The sequence below is a fragment of the Eptesicus fuscus genome, chromosome 4 (assembly GCF_027574615.1).
Source record: "Eptesicus fuscus isolate TK198812 chromosome 4, DD_ASM_mEF_20220401, whole genome shotgun sequence".
In the NCBI taxonomy this organism is placed as follows: Eukaryota; Metazoa; Chordata; class Mammalia; order Chiroptera; family Vespertilionidae; genus Eptesicus; species Eptesicus fuscus.
In genome coordinates this window covers 16,658,264-16,683,960 of record NC_072476.1, presented here as the reverse complement: position 1 = coordinate 16,683,960, position 25,697 = coordinate 16,658,264, and the positions used below count along the sequence as shown (strand labels likewise).

At 42.5% G+C, this 25,697-nt stretch overlaps 1 protein-coding gene across 11 annotated transcripts in view; it reads right to left on the bottom strand.

Annotated features, from left to right (window-relative positions):
- Positions 1–1,054: 1,054 nt before the first annotated feature.
- RBFOX1 (RNA binding fox-1 homolog 1) overlaps positions 1,055–25,697 on the bottom strand; it is a 371,606-nt gene continuing 346,963 nt past the window's right edge. For 7 of the 11 annotated variants that reach the window (XM_008141611.3, XM_008141613.3, XM_054714703.1 and 4 more), the window contains 2 exons: positions 2,830–2,905; positions 1,055–1,285 (listed from right to left, as the gene is read on the bottom strand). In XM_008141611.3, coding sequence (XP_008139833.3) covers positions 1,163–1,285; positions 2,830–2,905 — 199 coding nt within the window. In that variant the 3' untranslated portion in view covers positions 1,055–1,162. Of the gene's footprint in view, positions 1,286–2,307; positions 2,456–2,829; positions 2,906–16,989; positions 17,043–25,697 lie in introns of those variants that run through there. The other 4 variants (XM_054714706.1, XM_054714708.1, XM_054714704.1 and 1 more) reach the window with 3 other exon arrangements.

Genomic DNA, 25,697 nt, shown 5'->3' with positions numbered 1-25,697 from the left:
TCACATAACACAGTCATGTTTCAAAAAGTACCAAGCTGACGAAAATACCATGATTATCTCTACTCAATGATTGCAATACTTGTAAAATGCTTCTAGAAATCCGAATATGATTATCATGTAATTCCATAAAAATTATACGTCTGTCTCTAACAGTTGTTCTACTAGGCTAAAACTAAAGCTTCATAGACTGTTTCTAGAACTTAACAACTCCACTGCACAGATGTAAATTTTATACATTTTTTTAACTGGTACAAAGAATTTAAGTTTTTATTACTTTCTTTTTTTGGAAAAAAAGAAAAAAATAGAAACAGTGCTTTTTATCACCTTTTTATTAATGTTATTTTTTTCCCTCCCATAATATAAAAGTCAGCAATGATATCAATAATTTATTATACTGGAAGAAATATAAAAAGAATGCTTGTTGATGGCCTAACTAGCAGTTTTTGCCTAAATAACTAGCGGCTGGTTAAGAAGCTGAATACTGCCCGGGGGAAAGGTTAAAGGGTGGGTTTGCACAGCTTCATTCAACTTGGATGCACAAGGGCTGCTAGAAGCATCCCCTTAACAGCATAACCTTTGGCCTGAACTGACAATGAGTAACTTAGAACCGTTGCTATATGATCGTTGGTGCAGTGGGTCGTTTAGATTCATCAGTTACTATTTTTTTTCTTTCAGTCGAACCCCAGACCCAATCCCCTAAATCCCTCCCACCTTTCCCCTTTCATAAAATAAAATAATGCAGATGCAGAAAAAATGACTACTGTAGTCACTTACACTCTTCCCGAACAGCTGATAACCCCAGTAGCTTACTATTCAGCATATATAATTCATTTACATGATAAAGCACTCTGGATATGGCCCTAAACCAGTTTTTATTCATAGCTAGCATCTCTCTAGGTCAACCACAAAAAAAAAAACAAAACAAAACAAAAAAACTCCTACAGCCAGCAACCAAACTACGGAACCTTCAGAAATTAAAGACCCACAATAGTAAAATACACAGAACAAAATATCTGAGGTATAAGATAAAAAATGTAATTGTTTTTTCCTCTTTTTAGTTTTTAGAGTTGCTAAAATGATGCACTACTGCATGTATTGCAATACCCAGGCCTCGGAAAGCTTCCTTTCTCCCCACATTGGAAGGTTTTTATGGTTTTGTCATTTAGTATGGAGCAAAACGGTTGTATCCCCCTCGGTATATACTAGCCTGCAATGAAGAAAGAACGAGACCCACATCATCAGCATGGCTCCTAGTCTTGGCATCAGTCAAGGGTGCAAAAGCATTCTGAAACAAAGCAATTTGAGGGGTGTGTTTTTTACATTTTCCTTTTGCAACACGTGGATCATCAAAAAAAGACTACTAATGTGAAAAATAGACACTCAAACTCAACCAAATTGAGGCACCCCCTACCCATCCCAGGTCATTCTTGGAGAACTGAAGATAGGGCCAATCCTAACCCCCACAAAGAGCTCCTCAGACAGAGAGCCCCTCTGAAACCCAATTCTGTCGGCCAGTCCTGGTAGTTGAAAGGACTCGGATACACACTGGACCCCTGAAGGATGTGCAGTGTCTCATCCTGTTTGCTCATTTGATTCATTAACACTATGTTCCATCGGGAAAAGCTCAATCTACACTCAAGAGGTTGAATGCAGACGACTGATTGAATGTAGTAATTCAACTCTCTTTTCCAACACATAACTCAAGTGGACTAGGTGTTGAACCAGAGTGGTTGAATGCAAAATCAGGATGGAAATTTAAATCAACTCCTTACTTGACGTGGCTCAATGAGCTGTATGGAATTTGCGCTTAAGAGGGGAGTCATACGGATGGATTGCTTGATGTAACTGAGCTTGTGCAAAAGAACATGGTCCCCAGATCGTGGCTGAATTTCTACCACCACGCTCCAGCGAATTGTCTGGCCATGGCTTTAGACGGCTACGAGGTGGCACTTAATTTATTTCCTTTTTCTAAAGGTACTGGCGATTCAAATGAATGCCTATGGGGATTGAGTTTTAGGATAAAGGACTGAGATTCTTGATCCCAAGCAGAAAGCTGCATGCCAAAAGCTTTGTAATGATTGCATACGCTCTCACGTGATGGGCACGTCTTACTGTACTCAAGAGTTTTAGTGCATAGAAGTTTGAACAAGTACAGGCAAATTCACCCACCCTCACCTCCCGTGTTTGCCCTCCCCCACCCCCCCCAAACAAAAACCCAAACCCCAAAAAACAAAAGACAACCCCCAAACCCAGCTGATTCCTTCTAATCCCTTATGTACTAGGCACACACACAAAGTGTGCCCCTCTCTATTTTCTTTCCTGGGCGACTATGACTTTAAACATGAATTGTAATAGGGGAGGAGAGGCAGTCAGATTCTCAGCTGCCTGACAGCAGAGGCCTGGAAGTGTGCAGCTTAGCTCCTCTGAAGTCTGTGCTGGGGCTGGAACCTTGGGGCTATGTGAATGAGCAGCAAGGGAGGGAAAAAAAAAAGAAAAAAAAAAGTTCTGCATTGACACTGCATTCTGTTAGTGATGGATTTAATTATCAAAATGACTAATTATTCCATTAAGGTAAGTGCTCTGCTAGGTGAGACTTGCAAAATTAGAAATATAATAACTTACATGCACTACATTGCCAAGAAATTAAGACATTTATCAAGTTTACTGGGAGGATTAATGTGGCATTTTAGCTGCTGTTAGATTAGCACAAGAGACAAATTCAATTAAGGGGAGAGTGAGAGGACGTCAACCGTCAACCCATACAAAGGTCCCAGCTGGGGAAGGGAAGGGTGGGGGAAGAAGTGAGGAAGAGGAGGAATTGGTACTCACCATGGCACCAACGCCGTAGGTGGGGGCTGGAGCAAGTGTGTGGTGGTAGGGGTCGGCAGCATAAACTCGTCCGTAACTGAAAGGGAAACAGAGGTGAAGATTAATCCATAATAGGCAGTTACAAAGTAATAATAGCAACCATAAAATACAAAATACCAAGACAGTGTGGAGGGGCCCTATTCATCTTCACATATAAGAAACATATTCCTATCTGCCACACAACATTTAAAAAGTCCATCTGTGCATAGCACATTCTTTTGTCCATTTAGCATGGCTGGTCTCTCATGGGACCATTTCTAACTGCTCATGCAGCTACCCTGGAGACCGACGTAGGCAAACAAACAAATAAACACACACAAAACAACGTGAAAGAATGGTTTTAAGAAGCACAGTAAACCCAGTACCCCCAGAGGACATGTTAATACTCAAGAGAGACGGTCCTTTTCTCCTAACTTGGCTGTCACCATCACAGGAGAAAGGGTGAATCAGAATGGGTGAAGTGACCCAGTCTTTGCAGCTAGGGTCCAACATCTTTGTGAGCAAACACACTCAAACAGAAGCATCCTTGGAGGGTTTGTGGAATGCCACCCCACCCCACTCAAGAATTAAAGCTGCTTTGACTCAATCCTATCACCCCAGAGTTTCTAACTCATCAACCTAGGCTCTGGGAAGGGACACATTTCAAACAGTATTTCTTGATGACAGTTCCTTATCTTTGAGTTTTTCTGTCTCTCTCTCCCGTCCTCCTCCCTCCTCTGCCATGACTTCCAGCACAGGCTTCAGAATAAAAATGAAGAAGGGAAGGAAGCCTGATGCATGCAGTGTCTATTAAGTGTCTGGGACTGAATGATGCCACAGATCAGAAATTAGGGTTCAGAGAGGCGAAGTCACTTGCTCAAGATCACAGAGCTAGACCGTCAGAGCTGATGTTTAAATTTCTCAGAGGCCACTGGAAGGCTGTTTCCATGGTGGCATGTACCCTTAACTTAAATGGCCTGCCAGATACCTCCTTGCAGGTAGTTTGAACATTGCTCCTTCAGTAATGATCAACGCTGAGATGCAATCTTAAGTTAGGTTCCCCAGAAGAGCCTGAAATAGAGATTCTTGTGCATGTATAGAAGAAGGAGAAGGAGAGAGAGAGGTACGCAGTTCAATAGCAAGGGAAAAAGAGAAATAGTCTAAGCTAGAGACTAACTTTGACCTGATCCCGTGAGTTGTACCCCAGAATTAATCCCAGCTGGAGGCAAAGGGGTTGGCTTTTTAATGCTCATGTAAGTTGAGCATTAGCTGCAGGTTTCCCTGCGGGGTGGAGAAGAACTGAGTTGAAGTGATTTTCTTGGGCAGAAGGTAATTCTCTGAAGAAGGGAGCACCTGAGCACTGTTAGCAGGTGGGGATCGGGGGTACCAGTCTCTAAATGGGATATAGGTGGATTATCCACAGCTTTTGACTCTTGGACTTTCCTTTAAAGAATGAAGGAACAAGGCCAGAAGAAATGGTTTGTCTGTTCTATCAACTACTGTCAACCTTAAGCCACCTATCTTTTGGAATCTAATTTGCACATGCTTTATTGTTCTCCTTCCCTATCTTTTCACCATTTTGCTTCTAATCTTCTTGCTTATAGTTGGTGAATAAGAATGTACTGGATGGGCCTGGCTAGCATGGCTCAATGGTTGAGCGTTGACCTATGAACCAGGAGGTCATGGTTCGATTCCCAGTCAGGACACATGCCCCAGTTGCTGGCTCAATCCCCACTAGGGGGCATGCAGGAGGCAGTCGATCAATGATTCTTTCTTATCATTGATATTTCTCTCTCTCCCCCTCCCTTCCTGTCTGACATCTCTCTCTCTCTCTCTCTCTCTCTCTCTCTCTCTCTCTCTCTCTCTCTCTCTCTCTCTCTTTATATATATATAAAAGTACTAGATGGCGCATATAAGCCAGTCAGAGAAAGACAAGTATCACATGATCTCACTCATATGTGGAATCTAATGAACTAAATAAACTGATGAACAAAACAGATGCAGAGACACAGAAGCAAGGAACAGACTGTGGAATCTCGGTGGGAAGGTAGGGGAGGTGGGTGGGTGGGTGGAGATTAACCAAAAAACCTGTATGCATATATGCATAACCCATGGACACAGATAATAGGATGGTACAAGCCTGGGATGAGGGGAGGGGCAGGGGCATGCCAACTAGAAGGGGTCAGTGAGGGGAAAAGGGGACATATGTAATAGAGATTAAGAAAAACAAAAAAGAATGTACTGGATGGGCCTGGCATGATTGCTCACACCATGGAATCCTGAAAGTTTGGAAGAAGTTGGGTGAGGATCCTTCTACCTCATGGGCTCTAGTTTAGACTCCAGGTGGGAAGAAAGGATTCGGCCAGTTAACATTGGATGTGTCTTCTTCCCAAGCCCTCCTTGCCTGTTCAAGGGGCACCAAGCTCAAATAATCCAGATGGGCTTTCTGCTTCAACACAATGTGTTCCCTGGATCTTCACAAGCAGTATGAGAACGGATGTTTCTCAGTGAGACAAGAAGTCCACCCTCCCCCTTGCACTTCATTCCCTGAGACACTCGCCAGCCCTCTGGTTCATCACAAAAGGCCTTCCAAGATGCCCCATCTCTCTGGGAGGAAAAACAGATGGAAATCCAAGACAGAGGGTGTGTTAAAACAAGAGGAATGATGACATTTTTGAAGAAGTCATTCATTCGGGGAGGTCACTCATGAAAGCTGGGCCTCGACCCATGTAATTAGAAGTAGGTATTAAATAGGTGGAAAAGAACATGAGATAAAACTTTGTCATTAATTTTTATTTCATGAGAAAGTAAAGTTGTCATTAGTCCAGAGGGTTAAAAAAAATGATCATAGAATTATTTTTAATGCACTTTCACTCAGCAAAGCTGGTGGTATGAACAAGACATAAACGACAAAAGCAAACTGAAAACCCTTGTAAATGTGATGCCACAGCATGATGTTCCTTCAAAATGGGCATGAAGATGCAAATTCAGAGCAATTACTGTTTTTTTCTTTTAATTTGGGGAATGATTTTACTGTGGCAAAGATTTCCTCTTTTTGATAGACGACATGTTGGTGGCCTGAATGCATTGCATGAAAACATAGCTCCCACCCTTTTCTCCCATGTACTTTAATTGTACATTCTGATTTGTTTATAACCCTGGGCAGAGCTTCAGTGGAAAGCCCAAGGTAACAATTTGGCAATGTTCTGTGCCTGGGCAGAAGAAAAATACAGCAGCGCTGAACTATTCCTGGTAAATGAGCAGGCGCCTTTTCTCCTCAGGGTGACCTCTACCTTCAGATTCTGATGGTTTTATTATGATTAATAAATTTCATTTCCACAGAGGAAAAGGGACCATGTCAGCTCAAACTGAAAGCAAGGAGGCCTCTTTTCAAATGCTAATTTCCGAACACGCCCTTGTGTGACACTACAATTGAGACACAAGGTTATTAGGGAAGATGTGGACTCCAGCACTACTCTCACAACAGCTATGCCAGGCACGTCGGCGACCCTGCGTCCTCAGAGCTGGCTAAGCACAGCCTGAAGGAAGAACGGCAAGTCCCAGGGACCCCAATGGAGTGATGGGAAAATGTGTTGTGACTGCCATGTTATGCCTGATCTGCGCACATGGTCACCTCCACCCCACCCGGCCTTGGCCAAGGTGGACCACAGTGCATCAGGGCATGACGCTCTGTTTCCCTGCAGCCCAGCCCTCAGAAATTACAGCTGAAATCTTAAATGTGTCCACGTCATTCCATTCACACTGTCACCATCCTAACATCACAACCAGTATTTCACCAGAACCAAATCAACAACAGCCTTCAATCTTGTCTCTTTGGCTCCACTTCTGCTTCTTCAACCCACCAGCCATTTACTAGGAAATCTGTATCTATCAAATCCATCTATCATCTATCTATCTATCTATCTATCTATCTATCTATCTATCTACCTACCTACCTACCTATCTATCATCTATCTATCTTCTATCTATCACCTATCATCTATCTATCTGTTCATCTATCCATCCACTTATCTAATTGAAATAAATCTACTTATATCACTTCTTTGCTTGAAACCCTCCCCTGGCTTTCCGTTGATTCTAGAATACAATCCACACTTTCATGAGTCACCCTTGTCCCTCTCTCAGTGCTCTCATGCACCCCTCTAGCCCTTGTTCACTGTGTTCCAGGCACACTGGCCTCTTCAATACTCCTTGGACACACCCAAATTCATTCTCTTTTTAGGGCTTGGGCTCTCGCGCATCATCCACCTGAATTGCTGCCTTTTCTTCTTTATGTCTCAGGTCAAAAGTCACCTCCCTAGAGAGATGCCCCCTTTCCCGACCCCTCTTTCTGAACCACAGTCCCCCCCCCCCCGCCCTCCTCCCCGCCTCATGACAAATAGTAAATCTCTAGTGATTTTGTTTACTTACTTCTCTCCCTGGTTATTCACCTGTCCCCGCTCCTGCACTGTCAGCCCCACGGAGTCTGGGGCAGAGTCTAGCACAGCACTGGCCACCGTGCAGAGGAACTGGGCCACGCCACTGCCATTGCCACTGAGTGAGTGGAGGCAGCGAGAGGGAGGAGTGGAGAGGAGGGAAGTGTACCCATCATTATGATTCTGTTAGTGGCAAAGCTTTCCGAAGACTTTAGGTCAGCTGCTCTCCGAAACATTCAAACCCCTTAAAGACACCCAGAAGAAAACTTTCTGGGGACTTTGGAAATACAGTGTGTAATTTCCCATCACCCCGAGAGTTCACAAATCACTGCCCATGTTGTCATAAGGCTCACCAAAACCCTTTAGGGAAAAACCAAACAAAGAAATGAAAGGTAACAGCTTGCTGCCATCATGAGCCCTTGTCTAATCTTGACCTTAGCAACAACTTGAAACCAGGAGGCCCACACCGGGCCCTGGGAAGGGCAAAGGTCTTGGGGCAAGAAGATCCAGGTTCAAGTTCTGCCTTTGCAATGTCCTTGCTCAATGACTTGGGCAATGATACCAATAAAATGGCATCATTTTATCTGCGCCCTGCCTAATTCACAGATAAAGTGCATGAAAAGAAACCAGACACGTTTTAAAGCAGTCTGCAGATTATGATACAAGGGTTTTTATATAGGTTTTCACAAGCCAGTCTCTGTAGAAGGAACTGAAGGATCCTCTTCTAATATGAGCATGTGTAGCTCCAGCAGTCAACTTACAGATGCTTTTGCAGTTGAGATCTAGCTAATTTGTGAGTTGCAGACGTAGTTTAAATTGCTGTATTTGAACTTCAGGTTACATAAATAAGCATGCCACCTGTTGAATGGGAAATATGAACCCATGTTTGTAAAGTACTTGGTGAGCTCTGCTGAGAAATGCATATATTACTTGTTAATAACATCTTCTAAATCTAGTTGAAACAAGCTGGATGCTCATAAGACACAATGGGGTCCTGTTGGTACACCACACCAGGGTTTTAACAGTCAGGTGATTTTCTTATAGGGATATATAGTAAGAACACTTTAATTAACTTGACTCCATATATTTCAATTAAGAGTCTTTATGCCCCTGGGCCCGGTTATTCTTACATTAGCACGATCCCCCCATGCCTCCTGTCGCAGAGATAGTGGGTAGGAATCCTGGTGGAGCAGAAAGATGAATAAAATATCTTCTCCCCTGAGATCTATGTCACCATGTGGCACCGATCTCCTAGACAGCCCGCCCAAAGGAGAAAGGCACGGAGGCTATGCTGTGTCCTCACTACACAGACAAGCACTGCAGAGTAGGCATTCAAAATAGGAAACCTCCCTAGGAGGAACCTGCATGGCAATGCCATTAGGGGCTATAGTGTCCTCCTAATTATATCTAAGATATAGCCCATAAGGAACTGGGGAAAATTAATCCATGCAAGGCACATACTAACCACACAGTACAAACGGGGTATTTACTACACCATGGCCCCATGGTTCTGATAGCCTGCTATTTGGAGAGTGATGGTTTAGCTAGGCATGTTCCCACTGGTTTGCACATGGTCTCAGACCTCAGTTGCTCACTCTACCTTAGTGAATCTATTCAACTAAGAAAATATTCCTCTGTGGCTGCGGTGGCCTTCTCCTAGGCACTGACTTAAATAAGATACACAAGATAGAGGAAGTGGACCAGCCCCATCTCTCAAAACCAAGAAAACAGCTCCACATGCAGCTAAACCTCCAAGAAAGACACTGGTAGAAATTGGAGAAATTCTCTGAGATGAACAACATGGAGTTACCTCAACATGACTGATATTCCTGAATTTTATTGCTGGTCACTTCCTTAGCTTGGATTTGCAACAATCATCTGCACAGGTCACTCAGCACAGTGTGCAGCTTCCTGACTTTTGTCCTCAGAAGAAGGAAGGAAAGCATCGTCTGGGTTCTTTAGCGTCCCAATGGGAAGCCATGGGCTCTGTTGTTGCTCATAGATGCTGGTCACACATGGACTGTGCACGTAGCATCTCTGGGAACCAGATCCTACCACTTATGGGAATTCAGATGGCATTATCCTTTCTATGTCCTCTAGTGCAATTCAAAAGCTCTTCCTATTTGGAATCCCAACAAAGCAGGTTTGAGGTAGGAACCTTGGTTCTGGACTCAGCACAGCACAGCAGCAGTCACTGTCCAGGAGTCAAGAAGACACAATAAGCCCAGCCGGCATGGCTCAGTGGTCGAACATTGACCTATGAACCAGGAGGTCATGGTTCCATTCCCAGTCAGGGCACATGCCCAGGTTGTGGGCTTGATCGCCAGTGTGGGGCGTGCAGGAGGCAGCCAATCAATGATTCTCTCTCATCATGGATATTTCTCTCTCTCCCTCTCCCTTCCTCTCTGAAATCAATAAAAATATATTAGTGAAAAGAAGACACAGTCAGCCCTGCTTTTGGCTCTACAGTTCCTCGACTACAATAAGAGACACAGAGATACACTCTCTCTAATGTCAAGGCCAAGGCCACCCTCCTTTTGTGTCCTGACATCGGCTCTACCAAAATCACGAAGAATTTCCCATCATGCTTTGAAATCGGCATGGCACCCCAACTATGGTTTAATTCACAGGGGGAACCCCAAAGGCAGTTCTGTGTTTGTATCCTTCATGGGGTTGCCAATAGCTCTTCAGAGAAGCCAAGCTGAAGCAAAGAATTCCACAAGGTTAGAATTTTTAGAATCAAATCCTGCTTCTGCTATGTGTCTGCTGAGTCATCTCAAAGTTTATCTCTTCTCTGAGCCAGCTTCTCCATCCATGAATAGAGACAGTAATAGTGCATACTGACTGTAAGTTGCTGAGTGAAGCTGAGATAGGGTTAGTCAGAACCAAACAAGTGCCAGTTATCAATGCTATTAAGACTGGGAGGATTGCAACCCTTGTCTGCTCTCTATTCTGCCTGGGGTCCCTGCAGCAGAGCTCATGGGGCACATGAGTCAGAACTACCCTTGAACTGAGTTGTCCATCTGAAGCCCTGAGTAGTGGCATCTCCTGCCTCTTGTAAGTGGATCAAAGATTCTGAGAGGAAAATAAGCAATGTGAGAAGGAGGTAGGTTACTTGGAGGCAAAATTAAAATGTAAAGTTAAGAAACACTAACAATGTCCAGATTATCTTCAAAACATTTTAATTCTGAGTATCTTCACCTTTAAGAGACCAGTTCTTGAGACATGCCAACACTTTCGATACTCATTTGTACAAAATGAATGAGAATGTGGCTCTAGAATGGTACTGCTTAATAAAAATATAAAGAGAAACACAAATGCAAGCCACATATGACATTTTAAGTTTTTTAGTAGCTGCATTAAAAAAGTAAAACCAGGTGAAGTTCACTTTCATATTTTTATTTAACCTGCTATATTAAAGATATTATCATTCCAATCTGTAATTGTCAGGAAGATTACGATTAAAATATTTTACATAGATTTTTGTAGTAAGGTTGGGAAATCTAATATGTATTTTACATTTATAGCTCATCTCAATTTGGACCAGCCACATGTTAAGGGCTCAATAGCCACACTTGGAGATTGGCTGCTATATTGCCAAGCATGGCTCTAGATAAACCTGTTGGGTGTTCTCCTTGCCAATGAAATAGAAGGATTCCTGAGTGATCCACTCAGTGTTTCCTAAGGTGTGATCTCAACACGCCTCTATTGGAATTGCCTGGAGGAACTTGTAAGAATGTAGATTTTCAAGCTCTCTCTCTAGGTCTGTGAATCAGCATCTCTGAGGCAGGAAGGGGAGGACACAGACTCTGCATTGGTAGCAAGCTCTGCAGGGGATTTTCATGGCTCTAACATTTGATAACCACTTCTCTTTTTTTTAAAAAATTCTTTACTGATATAGAAATCCCATACTCAGGCTAATTCAGAGCTATCTAGATATCTTTAATTCCCATAGATACATTTTATTTGTAGGGTATTGTTATTGCATGTAACAAGATTGAACATGCCTGGTATACAGAAAGCTGTCAATAAATGCTGATTATGTGTACTTTGTCCCTTTGATATATGTCCCCTGAGCACTCTGTGCTTCGCCTATAATAATAGACATCACATCTTATTGGAAACAGGCCAATTAATTCTAAATCCATTCACGGCATGACAACCTTGCTGAATAATCAAATCACCAGAATGAAGGGAAGACACTGAGATAAAATTTCCTGAAGGGTCACAATTAGAGGAATGACCAATTTAGAAATTTCTTCTAAATATTATCTGAAGTCTTAGTGCAGCTGCATGGATGCATGTGCTATGTGCATGCACATCTGTGTGTCTGTATGTGCACATGGGTACAGGTCAGGGGAGATAGAAGAATGGACCGGGTGCCAACACCCCCCTTGTTCCTATAAACTTGCCAAACACTGTTTCTAATAGTTACTTAATAGAGTGTATATCAACCTGTTCCAAAGGGGAGGGTTTTAGAAGCTTTCACAGACGTGACCAGTACTCATAAGGACTGGGAGTATGCCCCCAAACTGGCTTCACATGCCACTAAGTTGGTACCTGGCGTGGTGGAGAGGGCAAGACTTGCTGATGGACCAAGACCTGGCCTCCATCTGCACCCCCAACACACACCAGTGCACACACACTCCCTCAGGAGGGGGCAGCTGGGAGCCTGGACTCTTCAGGCAAAGCAACTTGCTCCAAGTGTCCAGTAGTTTTCAGGGAATGACTTATCCTGTTAGGTGATTTTTAGCCACTGCTTTTCAGCACGTGAAAGACTTTTGGAGAACTGACCTGGGCCACACTTTGCTTGTTTAACCCTCTGTCTTTCTGATATGTGACCCGGGACAAGAGAGCTGCTCCCCTCCTCACTTTATCCCTGTACCTAGATCAGTGCCCAGCACATCTTAGAGACTAGACATATACCTGCTGCCTGAAGGGGATGAACCACCTGAAATAAACACCCAGGGAAACAATTGTGTAGAGAACTTTTCGGTTCCCTTGGGTAGTCTCCAAATTTCCACAACTAAGCCCTGAAACTCACAAATACGAGTTTTCTAGGAGCAAGATAGCACAGCTGAAGAAAGCAAGAGCATTCCACCTAGAGGCAAAGGTCAATGTTCCAAAGTCAAGATAAAAGACGCATGTGGGGGCAGCATGGTCCGGTGGAGAGTTTGGTATTGGTAGACTCCAGTGTGATTATGGGCAAGTTACCAAACTACTCTGGGCCTGAGCACTTTTTTTTTCTTTTTTAACCTGCAAAACAGGATGATAGTAACATCTCCCTCACTGAGCTGTTGTAATAAATTACATATGCACGCCTATACACACACACACAGATGTATATAGATGATTGATCATACTTGCTAGCACATAGAATTTGCTCAATAAGTGATAGCAAGTTAGGACTATACCCTGTAGAATTCAGCAAAGCCCATGTGAGGGACAGTTTCTGCTGTGATGAAGGGCTTGATTTCCATGGTGACAAAAGCCTTAGTCCTCAATGGGAATGACGGATACACCCTTTGAGTCGAAAGGAGGACATGGCATTTAACACAAAGTGGACCTGGTAAGTTTCTAATTTGCCAGTATATCCTGTTTGTTCACCTGTCAAAATACAGCCCAGAGACCACCATTTCTCAGCTTCTCCACAGACATCATCCTAACATAGGCCACTGTCACCCCTCCCTGGAGTGCTGCAAGAGACTCACACTGCGGTCCTTTCCTCTGCTCTTGCCATATTGCAATCCATTCTTCACAAAGCAGTCTAACACATCATTAAAGAGATAAGTCAGGTCGCAGCTGGCCCTCCAGTGCCTTTCCGGCACACTGAAAATAAAATCTCAAATGGTTTCTGCAGCCTCCAGGTCCTAATTTGTCTTAATCCCTGGATATCTTCATGATATTATCTCTAAAATTCTCCCCTGTACTCATATGCTCTGGACACATTGGATAGCTTACTGTTCTTGGCCACCTCAAGCAGCCTCAACCCCAGGGCATTTGCACTTGCCGCTATTCAGCCTGAGGTGCTCTCACTTCCACAATTACTTACCTGGTTCATACCTTCACTTAATTCAAGTCCCTGCTCAAATGTCACCCTCTCAGAGAGCTCTACTCTGATCTATGAGTGTAAAGTTGCATCGCATGGGACTTTCCATCCTCTCCCATGATTTAAAAAAGTTTTTTATTTATTGATTTTTGAGAGAGAGAGAGAGAGACAGACAGAGAGATGGGTTTGTTGTTCCACTTATTTATTCTTTGGTTGATTCTTCTATGTGCCCTTAAAGGGGATCAAACCCGCAACCTTGGCATATCAGGACAATGCTCTAACCAACTGAGCTACCCGGCCAGGGCCCCATCTCCGACTTTTTGATTCATTATAGCTATTCTATAACTTTACAGGCAAGTACATTATATGCTTATTCATCTACATGATTGGGGTCTGGTCTGCACTAGAATGGAGGCTCTCTGGAGGAAGGGCTTCTCTTGACTTATTTAATGATATGTATGTCCTGAGGGCTGAGAACAGTTGCTGATACCAGTGATGACTCAATACACACTAACTCACTGAAATGAACTTCCAGTTGCTCTGTCAAAATAAGTAACTTGCTTTTCAACCTCCATTCATGTACCAGACCTATATCTACTACAATACAATCACTAGCCAGTCATGGAAAAGCTCCAAAGAATCACAGTGGTAAGGAGACCCTGACTGGAAGGAGAAGGGAGATCCATCTTGCCCCTTTGACCATCTCTTGCAGAATCCAACTCATCAAAGGATATTAAAAAATGTTTTTATTGATTTTAGAGAGATAGATAGAGAGAGAAAAAAAACATTGATGAGAGAGATACATGGATCAGCCTCCTGCACACCAGCTACTGTGGATGGAGCCTGCCACCCAGGTATATGCCTTGACCGGGAATTGAACCAGCGACCTCAGGGTGCATGGGACAACGTTCAACCAATCAAGCCACACCGGCCAGGGCTCATCAAAGGATCTTGATGTCACAGTTCAAGAGGCTACTGGGCTGTTCAAGGTGGAGGTACTAGATGGGACACCCACACATGTCTTTCAGGAACAACCAAACCAAAATCAAAACAAAACATCGAGTATGACATTTGGAGCCACTGAGTCAAAAAATCAATTTGCTTGCCAATACACTCTCATAAACCACAAATGCTAATAATAAATGTTTCTTCTATGTGTCTAGCAAAAGTAGACTTGACATTTTGGTGTCCTCTCCAGGTGACCCACGTAAAATAAACATTGTCACTTTTCCTTTGGGAATTGAAAGAAAAATCCTTCAGTCTCACTGTGGCTGTTGTTTGATGATTTTCACCATCTCTACACAGACTCTCACACAACACTGCTCGGCCAGCTCTGTCCTCCTAGGTGGCTGTGTAAGAATAATACATCTTCATAAAAATTTCAGTTATATGTTCATCAAGCCCTCAAAACTGAGATGTTAAGCCTCTTGTTAATTTCTTTCTTCATTTAAAAAGATGAAAGTTGCCATTTGTCAAACACTAAAATCCAGGAGATACCAGGATTCAACAGATCCACCCTGAGAAGTGTTGTTGGTTACACGGAAGTGAGAGTTCCTGACACATGTGGTGTTTAGAATGTGGGTGTCCTGGGTTTTTTCCAAGAAATGGGAGATAGGTCCTGGGAGGACCTCATTGAAACCATGAGTTACAACCTTCATTGACTGAGCAGTTCTTTCTCTATGAGGAGGGTGGACTGGTTGGGAGATCCTTTGACTTTTGATTGATAGGGGTGTCTCCTTTTTCATGCTTGATTCAAAATTCAGAGCTCAAATTGAACCTTATGAAGCAGCATAGAACATATTATTAATATGGCCGTCAAAGCAACAGGGATAGCTCTCTCAATTTGAAATTTGATCAATAGCAATTCATTAAGAATTTATTGAGCAGCCATCCTAAATTAGATAAGGTAGGTGAAAACACTGGCTCTATTCAGACAAACTTTCATCATCTGCAGCCTCTTTTAGGGATATTATGTGTGAGCAATTTGCTTGCAAGGCAGGGTTTGTTAAGTCACGAGACAACAATCCATATCTACCTCTTATGTTTGATCTATGATGTCAGAATACACCCACTGGGATGTGTGTACAGTTTATCAGGGAAGACAGATGTGTGTACAGTTAATCTGGATGTGTGTACAGTTAATCTGGAAGACCAGTGTATCCACACAAGCTGTCCATTAACATTTTAAACCAGCATTCCTCCCCGTCCCAAGCAGTTTCCCCTTTGGTTGCATGCTTCATCCTCAAGGTTTTGAAAATGTTAAATGACTCTTGTATCCCAGGTTCATTCCCTTGCCTCCCCCAGCAATGCAACCATCAATCTTCTACTATTAGGCATTAGTGAAGGGTTATGGATGTCACCACCTCTCACAGGGCGAAACAGAGACATTTGAGGCTAAGGGTTGAGGAGGAACATTATCTACGGGATTTTATAGAAATGGAGCAAGCTGTCGCTTTAAAATATGAGCATGCATACCCCATTCAGCTTCCCGGGTGAGACTCTAATCCACTAAAAACATGGAGACCAACCACATCAGTGAAACCAACGCAGAGTTTTCTGAGACCCTGCTTTTTAGAGCCGAGAGGGCCAGGGACATGTTCCTAGTTCTCTGTCTTCCTCTAGCTCCTTCTCTCCGAAGACTGTGAGTAGGGAGTGAAATAAATACGCCTCTTTGTACGGCTCCAGTGATCAAATGTGATGGGTAGCTGATGAATGCCTATTTGCGAGACTCAGTTTAATGTATGCTTTTGAAGGTCATGGTATACTTAACTATACATGGATGAGCTCTACCATGCACTCTTTTGCCAAAAGCACAATTCCTAGCAATCATGGCAGTCAGAGTTTAGGCTTTAAAAAAAGAAATAATAAACAAATAAAGATTTAAACAATTTAAAAAGGTTTCTTGTTAGTTAAGGCAATCACCTCTCTGGACATTTAATCAAGTAATTCCATGCTAATGAAAGTTCAAATTTAACTGTGGTGACCACATCAAAGCAAAAGACAAGCGTTGTTGTGATGGACACATCATGCAAGTGCGATTTCCATCTGCCAGTGCCCTGATCTCAAAAACAGAAGACTCCGTCTGAGTCCTGTTACTTGGAATAGGTTTTAAAAGAAAGGCAATAGAGGATCTTTAACTAATGGAATGAAGATCCCCTTCTTATAAGACAGAGGTAATTATATTCCCTAATGCCAGTAGCTTTATAGATTCAGTCTTTGGGGGCCTATAATCTAAACCAGTCATTCCATAAAGATCCCAAATAATTCAAATATACATCTGTGTGAACCCAGACATAATAAGTCAAAAAAATACAGAAGTCACACGTCTGTGTCCCTCATCTCCCCTGTCCAGGATCTTAACATAAGAGCACTGATTATACCATAAGGTTTTATTGTGGCTTCATTCAACATGGTTTTACTTTTCTGGATCACATAGTATTAAAACTGAAAACAAAATATTCAAGTTAGCAAAATGTCTAACGTCTCTTTAGGCAGTAGAGAATAAAGGCTCCTGCTATACTCCAAAGATACACGGACTTGGTTTTTTTAACTAAACTTTCTAGAGTGACCAACTGCAGCATGTGAAGGGAAAGGAAAAAAAAAAAAAAGGATACTGAGACGTGGATGGATGCATCAAGAAGTAGCAATGTTTGTTACCTGCAGAGGTGTTACAAGAAATTTCATCTGCTGCAACGAAGACGAACTGATTTCTGGAAGAGAAGATAAAATTCACAATACTGCTCGCTCAGGGGGACATGTGCTGTCTGCCAATTGGTTCGATGTATTCAGATGAGGGGAGGGGAGGGTGTGCATTTGGATGGATGTTGCAAGGAATGTGTGGCTAAATCTCGGACTCGGAGAGTTTAGAAAGATCATGAAATAGGCATGCGGGGACCTCGTCATGGTGATGTCAGAATATGGACCATGTACAAGCTGTTGCATCGGAATATTAATGCTACGTGTTACCAAAATGTCATGCCAGGAGACGTTCCCAAAGCCAGGGCATTCAAACGGAGTTTATACAGACTTCTATGCTGAGCAGAGATTACATTTTAAAAATATAGACGATTAGAAAAAAAGGGGGGAGTATATTGCAATGAGCTAGGGAAATCATAAAATTCCAGGCTTTATTATTATGAATATAATATCCAAAAACTATTTTAGAAAAAGGCAAGAAAAAGAAATGCTGTCATTTCAGAAGAGAATGCTATATGGTGTCATGTAATGGATAATCATTTCCTCACCAAACTAGGCTTGCTAGTGAAGAAGGGAAGAGAGCTCATCAGTTCAAATAAGCCCTGTCTTGCCAAATTATTTTTAATGGTGCACTAAAAGAAAATAAAAATGGAAAATGCCATTTTACTTTGATTTAGTAAATCTAGAAAGCTGGTAAAACTCTCTTAAGATGTTTTCAACTGTGGCGTTTCCACAATGTAATGCATTCTAATTCAGACGTGCTGTTTATTTCTCCAGAAATAAGAACATCTGTGTCAGGCAGATTATACAAATGCCCCGATGAGATTGGCGAGGCTCTTAAACGCCTCGGCGGCAGCAGTATAGAGCCTTCTAGTTCTCATTTGTGAGGTTTTACTGTGCCTACGGATCGTCAAGAACCAAGATAAATCCATTTTGGTGGCGTCTTAGTTTGATTGGTCTTGTTCAAATGTTTCAATGCTTCAAAAAGTATCTCGTGCTTGAGCATTTCTTAAAACATCTTAAGAAAGTTTTACTGTTGGAAGAGGTACTCCCTGGAATAAAAATAGAGCTACTGTATTGAAATTCACTAGAAGTTAGCATTCAGCTGACAATTCTAATCATTTCTGCACCAACAACATCTAGACAAAAGGATACATGCTCTGAGAATAGTATTTGATGTTTCTCTTTCCCATAACAAAGGTCACAGCTAAGTTCATTTATCACCTCTCTTAAAACAATTAAAGTTAACGTGGTTGGAGTTTCGCTATCTTTTTTTTGCGTTGACACTAACTTTCCGAGCCCCATCAATATCTGGCATCAGAATTCCAAAGTTTGATGTCCCTGAAAATGAAGATGTTTGGGGTGAATATCGGTTTTGACTTGCTCACATGGGACTTACTCATGGGGCAGAAGGACACGGGTGTCTCCAATTACAGGTGTGATATTGGTGGGTGGAATAAACAAGTCCTTGGAAGAACTTCTGTTTACAGGCGACTCCCAAGAAAAACACTGTAACAAGGAATGGTCAACTCCCAGGGCAAGCTCTTGGGAACAGCCATTCACTGACCTATGAGGGGGCCCATTGCTAGGTGGTTCTATCTAGTTCATACTCCCCAACCCTAGAAGACACTGCCCCCTTGCATCCCACCTCTGCATTTTCTCTAAGGAACTGTGCAGCCTGCTAGACATGAGGGAAGCTGTGGGAGGCAACCAATACAAATACATGCAAAATGGTGACTGAATGAATAGGGGAAACTTGTAAAATGTCAATTAAAAGCATGCCTGTCAATTGTTCCAGAATTTTAGAAAATATGATGGTTGTCCCCAATACTCTTCTTTCTAATACTATGTACTTAAAAAACACAACAGGCCACCATTTCTCCATTTCTTTCTTTCTTTCCTTCCTATTTTTTTCTTTTTATGTAACTCATGTTTTTAAAATCTTTTTCACTGTCTTTATGATTCATGAGCAAATTTCTGAACAAAGGATAATGAGTACCCCCTTTGATAACTCACTGTCTTCTAAAGAGTGGCCTCAGATGACTTCTGTCAAAGCAAAACTACATCGAGCAGAAAGCACCAATAGCGATCTTTTAAAGAATCCCTGATGAACTCTGAAGCAGTGCCAAAAATTTACAAAATATTTGTAATAAATGGTAGCCATATGTTTTTTTAGCCACACAATCCCACTACATCCCAGGCTACCCTAACAAAGGTTTATGGATGAAGGTACACTTGTCTGAGATGGGGGTTACCCTAACATCTCAGAAAAGTGCCTTTCTACAGTACTCATTAATTCCATGGAGTCAACCACCCCTCCCTCTAAAGTACCTTTCCATCAGGTGATCATAAGTACAATAAATAGGAAAACCCTGCTGAATAATAGCCTGGTGAGGGGCAGTGCACACAGAGGAATTCAGGTAGATTTAGAAGGGGAGGTACCTGTATCCACCATTTTATGTTGTGTTTATCTGTGGCTCTGTTTCTCTCCACTTGAACTTTAAGACAAATGGTCTATCTTAGCCATAAAGGGATCATCTAGGACCCTCTCTATGAAATCATTTTTATCCCAAATGACCAGAGAGGTGTGATTGATAACTTCATGATGCAGCTGAGAAGTGGTTATCCTCAAAGATGTTCAGGAACCTTAGGTGGCCAGAGCAATGCAGGTGAGCTCTAGACAGTGGGGTCATCACTCATCTTCAGCCTTAGGAAGCAGGATGGCCCCAGGGACTGTCCCTTTATGGTAATCCTAGCCTGCTCTTCACTCTCATCACCGACCTATGGTTTTAAACTTCAAAGCAGTTGCACCTGATTTTCAGCCATCTGGTTTGTTCAGTGGTTGTAGGTGGTCAAGGAAGTCTGGCCAAGTAGTTCAACCTGGGCCACAATGGTAACAGGTGTGTGTCCTTTTAAAATTTCTAGTGACCAGGTTACATCCAAGACCAACTAAATAGGGATCTCAGTGAATGGGTCTCAGGGCATCAGTAGTTTCTAAAGATCTCCAGGTGATTCTAGCATGCAATTCAGAATGAGAACCACTTGTCTGGTTGAATGGTTCTCGCCTTGGCTACCAATTAGATTCATAGGGAGAAGTTAAGGGTGCTAATGTTTGGGCCCTGCTCATGTTGGGGCCCTGCTGCTGGGGGTCTTGGTTTCATCAGTCTGGGATAGGGTCTGAAAAGAGGTAGGAAAATGCTTGGCAGGTGATTCTAACACCAGCCACAGCTAAGATGCACTGGTTATGGGACAAATGCACAGTAGAAAAGGAGTTGAATCACTGCATCTCTTGTAGCTTTTGTTTCTTCTTGTAACGTCACCACTGTGCTATCTATCCTCTAGGCAAGCATGTCAAACTCCCAGCTGCAGGCTGCATGTTTAACATGCTTGCTAGGGCCACCTAGCTATGTGGCTGTCAACAATGCAACTACAGAAATAGTATACATTGCCCAGGAATGCTTACTTCTGGTTTCTGGAGGTCTAACAGAATGGACATCAAACGCCATTTCTGAAAGAGAAGCTGGTCTACCGTGGCCATAATGTCATGCTCTCTGTATTTGCTTCCTCCCCTGTTCCATTTATCCCACCACCTCCCATGGATTTACTCAAAATCATCTTTGCTGGGCCTTTCCATTTTTCTTCTGAGTCTGCATCTAATTCTCTACCAACTTTTTTCAACTTTCTATTTTCAACCCCTTCCTCTACTTCATTCCTCAACCTTCCCTGAAGATAAATATGAGCTAGAATCTTTGTTAAACCCTTAGTTTTGACTCTGACCACCTGAACCAGAATTCCCAAGAGAGAAGTATGATTATCAGTACATTTAACAAGAACCCAGGCCTGGCTATCAACCAGCTTCTGGGGAAACCACTCACACTCTTCTAAGTGATGGGTGCTTCTGGGAGGGAATCAGGCTTCTGGGTAATTCTGACCATGGGGAAATTCAGGAGAGCTTGCTGAGAAATCTGCTGCAAGTTCATTCTCACTTTCATTTCAAAGCCCACCTTTCCCAAGAAGACTCCTTGACATGGTGAGGCTTTGTGGAAGAAGGGAGGATTAGTAATTAAAAAAATAAAATGGTAAATTCCTGGGCACAAGGGAGGAGGCTACAGCTGTCTCAGCTCTTGGAAATGTCAAAACCAAAGAGCCACTAATGTCAATGGTACACTTACCCATGACAGGCCATTGCCAAGTGCTGTACCTATGCACTAATTCATTTAGTTTTTCTTACAACTCCTTTTACTATCCCCATCTCTAAAGATGAGGAAATGAAGCATAGAAGGATTATACAGCATGAGCAGGCTGTTAAGTGGTACCGATGAAATCTGAACATAGAGGGGTTGGATCCAGACCCTGCCTCTTTTTTATTCTTAGACTCTCCTTAGAGGCACTTATATAGGGGTATTGAGTCAACAGTGGGTTTGTCATCTCTGTGGAGCAACTTCCTAATATAGTTGAGAATCTTCAGTTCTTCTGAGACCAAATAATAGGAAATTTGGGTTTCCCTTTGAGTATGATGTAGAATAATTACAATCTGTTTTAGCAACAATGTGAGATGGTAGAATGCTATGGGCCATGGTCTTTCTCTCCCTTTATTCTATTACCAGAACTTCATTATGTTTTCCGATGGTTCTCATAGACCAACCACCTCGAATCTGGATCTGACTCAGCTGATGGTACCTTTAGCTTAGTCCTGTGACCTGCCATGTCATCCTTATGTCCCTCTTTTCTTCTTTAGTTAAATTTCAACTCCTTCGGATTGTCTTTCTCCAAAAAAATCAACCATGGGAGAATTCTAAGCATCAAAATAGTAGTCAGCCAGTATTATTGGAGGGGATGTAAGAAGCCAGATATCAAGACACAGAGTAGCCTTCTACAAAGGCAGAGGTGGACCAGAAATTTCTCCCATCAAATAACACTGGCTTTAAGTTTCCATGCTAAAGATTCTGGCAATTTCTCCTTCTTTGGCCTCTTAGTTTTATTATGTCACAATTGGTATACAAAAGTTGGCGTTGATATCACTCTTAGCAAGTTTCTTCTTGTATCCAAAGCTATGTATATTGATTTAACACACACACAATTAAAGCCCTCCAAGGCTATCTACTGGACAATCCCCACAGCCTGAGAAGTTGGTCTTCTGGCCTGGCAGATGGCAGCCAAGATGTCCCAAGATGGCACTGGGACAGAGCCAAATTCATTCCATTTGTAGGTTCAGGGGCATCTACTGGTTATAAGACAGAGGTTTTCACCCAGGCTGCTCATTACAATCAGCTAAATTTAAAAAATAAAAATAATCAGGCCCAGGCCCATTTCCCAATCGCTCAAGTAAGAATCTTTGAGAGTGGTTCCAGCACAGGTATTCTCGAAAAGCCACTCAAGTGATGCCAATGTGTCGGCCAGCACTGAGAACACACCTCTCACTGTATGAGTATGTCTTTGAACATATGTGCCCTGTTTTTGCATAAAATAGAGTTGTGTCTTCTTTTTTTTCCTAATTAAATTGCACTAGTGTTGATTTCCACAGTTTATAATTATTAATATTTTATGACTGATAATTATATTATAATCATTATATATAGTTTAATATATCACTTATAATTACTAATTTTTATAACTATGCTTCCCTTCAGACACCTAAAGTTAAGATGAAAATGCACAATAACCATGTATTCTTGTTGCTCATCTTAAACAGTTGCTGGAAGGGTCCTATGGGATCCAGCCATGAGTGTTTTCAGAATAATTAAATATAATGCAGAAAGCAGGTGCTCCTATTAAAATTCTTATTGCTGACTCTACTAAATAGTTTACTCAACTCATTCACTCAGTCCTCAGATGATTACTGAGGGCCTGCTGCATGCCAGGCACCCAGAACTCTAAGAGTTCCTGTGAGCATGGACTCACAGCCTTTAAATCACTACGGAATATCTATGTCGGGCTTGGCTGTCCAGAAGCTCATAATCTAACTCATATTTCAGTTTTACCACCTAGAAATGTGATCAGTATTTTAACTCCCTTCTCCCTATTCAGTTCTAAAACTCTAGAATTGTACAAATCCCATTCCGATTCATATTTTTCCTTGCCCCATTGTTTTTAAAAAAATAAATATATTTTTATTGATTTCAGAGAGGAAAGGAGAGGGAGAGAGATATAGAAACATCCGTGATGAGAGAAAATCATGGATTGGCTGCTCCTGTATGCCCCACACTGGGGATCGAGCCCACAAGCCTGGGCATGTGCCCTGACTGGGAATCGAACCTTGACCTCGTGGTTCATAGGTCGATGCTGGCTGGGCTCCCCGTTGTTACTTTCATTGATCTTTTAGTATTGTATCATGTATACTTCAAGAGGTTGTGGAAAATCACAGAATGAGATGGGATGTAAACAAACAAACTACAAAGAAACAGATTAATTATAGAATCCTCTGTATGGGGTCTATCCTGATCTAGCCTGATCCTTTGCATTTTAAACGTACTGACAGACATTTGAAAACATTTCTCTTAGCCAGAGTTCCCCTTGTTAATACTGCATACAAACACTGTTTAAATGGAAACGGAGGTAAGTGCTATGAGTCTATCCCCAACTTGAATATTCCACTAAAAACCTCTGGGTTTTGGACATTGAAGTACAAGCGCATCTGGATTTCCTGGAGGCCTGGAGCACAGTCCATGTTTGTAATTGTAGTTTCTCCAACATTTAACAGTCCTTCCAGTTCCCACTATACGTTTTTCTCAGTGAGAAAGGGCACTAGCAGCGAACCTGGAAGCCTGGCCTGTCGCATGCCAGCTGTGTTCCACTAGAAACCTCATTTCACCTTCCTGAGTCTGTTTCCTCATCTGGAAACTACCACATGCAGCTGTTAGAGTGTCCCCCCTAAATCAATGGGGACATAGTCATAGATGTGAGAGCACGTTATTTGGGGAAAATATTGCCATTTATATTTTTGACCGCATGGACTCACAAAGGATGCAAACAGTCTCTCCTTATTCACAGAGACCAGGCCTTTGTGTTTTTCAGTCCACAGTTTTGAGGTGAGAAGGGGCTAGTAAAGATCCTTGTTGTGTGTTGGTTTGATAGGATTTCAAATACACTTGTTTGTGACAAAAATGACGTTATTTTTAAGGGTGAAGTTGTTTTGATCTGAGTGAAGTAAGCTGTGTCAGAATGTCATCGTCTCATCTGTCATCACTGAGAAGCACTCAGTCGCTCAGCTGCTGAGGCGCGTCGCTGGGGGTTGAGCAAATGAAACACCTGGAGAAACAACTGTGGCAAGAGGGCATTTACTCCATAAATGCCGCGCTTTGTGAGTGCTGTCCAGGAGTTTTAGGTCTGGGCGAGGCTACACTCTGCTGATGTAAATAGCTCTCCAAAGACCTTTGGTGATCACCACTAAAGGCGACCGACTCTCTTATGGGCAAGAAGTGAAAATCATGGAGAGGGCCCTCGAAAGACATCAGCTTGCCAATCAAGACTGGTGCTCTGTTCCCTAGCAACATGCTCTACCAACAGGGGGCTTTTACATTTGCTCTGGCATGTGGACATTGGCTTTCCTTTGGCCAAGCCATCTCTCTCAGGTGCCAACTCATATAATGGTACATCTCAACTGAATCTGGACTTCTTCCCTTCCATCTCCTTCTGCCCAGAACAAAGTGTGATAAATCTATCATTGATTTGGAGTATGTTGTTATTTCTTTATTAGCTTGTTAAGAGACATCCTGTATGCTCCTGGCTTGTGAAATTATTATAATTCTCGCAGTGAACCTGCATTAAATAAATCATTGGCCAAGGCTATTTCAGCCTCTGAGCATAATTTGGCACAAAACAAAACAAGCCTTTTGAGGTTAAAGTTCATTTTAAAAGTGGGCTGAGACCTCCAGGAAGACAGAATCCCACTTCTATTTTGGGTGGACAGAGCAAAGGAGAGCATAGAACGTGCCCCCGATGAGAATGGGCATCTTCCAGGGGCTGGACGGGGGACTGGCAGGTTCCCTGAACAGCCTGTGTGCTTCTCCAGGGAAGCAGCCTTCACTGGGGGCCAAGAGTCCCTTTCTTATGGAGGCTGGGGAGGAACACAGAGTGTCCAGGCTGAGGCTCTGGAGGGTAGACAGGCCACAGTGAGAAGGTCTGGGCCCACCTAAAAGTTATGTGTAAATAAAGTGAGCATTATGCTGGAAAGTTCCAGAACTTGAGGGGATTCTGACAGCCCATTACCACCACAGGCATTGGACTTCTCACCAATCGCAATGGGAAAGGGCAACATGGGCAGATTTCAAACTACTGACTTGTTGAAAAGTAACTATTTGTGGGGCTGTTTTTATAGAAATCTACACCTGTGATGGTTTCAGGCTGGGTTTACTGGTTTACACTGGGAGAACTGGCTAATTCTCCTGTGAAGCTGATGGTCCTTGGTTGCCTGAGTTCCTCCATGGACCAAAAAGATGATTAAAAATCAGGAGAAGGATGAGCAACACAGACTGTCTGACCTCATGCTTCCTGGTTGCTTCTTCCTTCAGAACTTTTTCCCCTAACCTATTTCTCCCACCGCCCCCAAGTTTTATTGAGCTGTGACTGACAAATAAAAATTGCATGTAATTAGATATTACAATGTGCTTTTAAAAAGGTGTATAGGGTGATGATATAACATATGTATACACTGTAAAATGATTAGCACA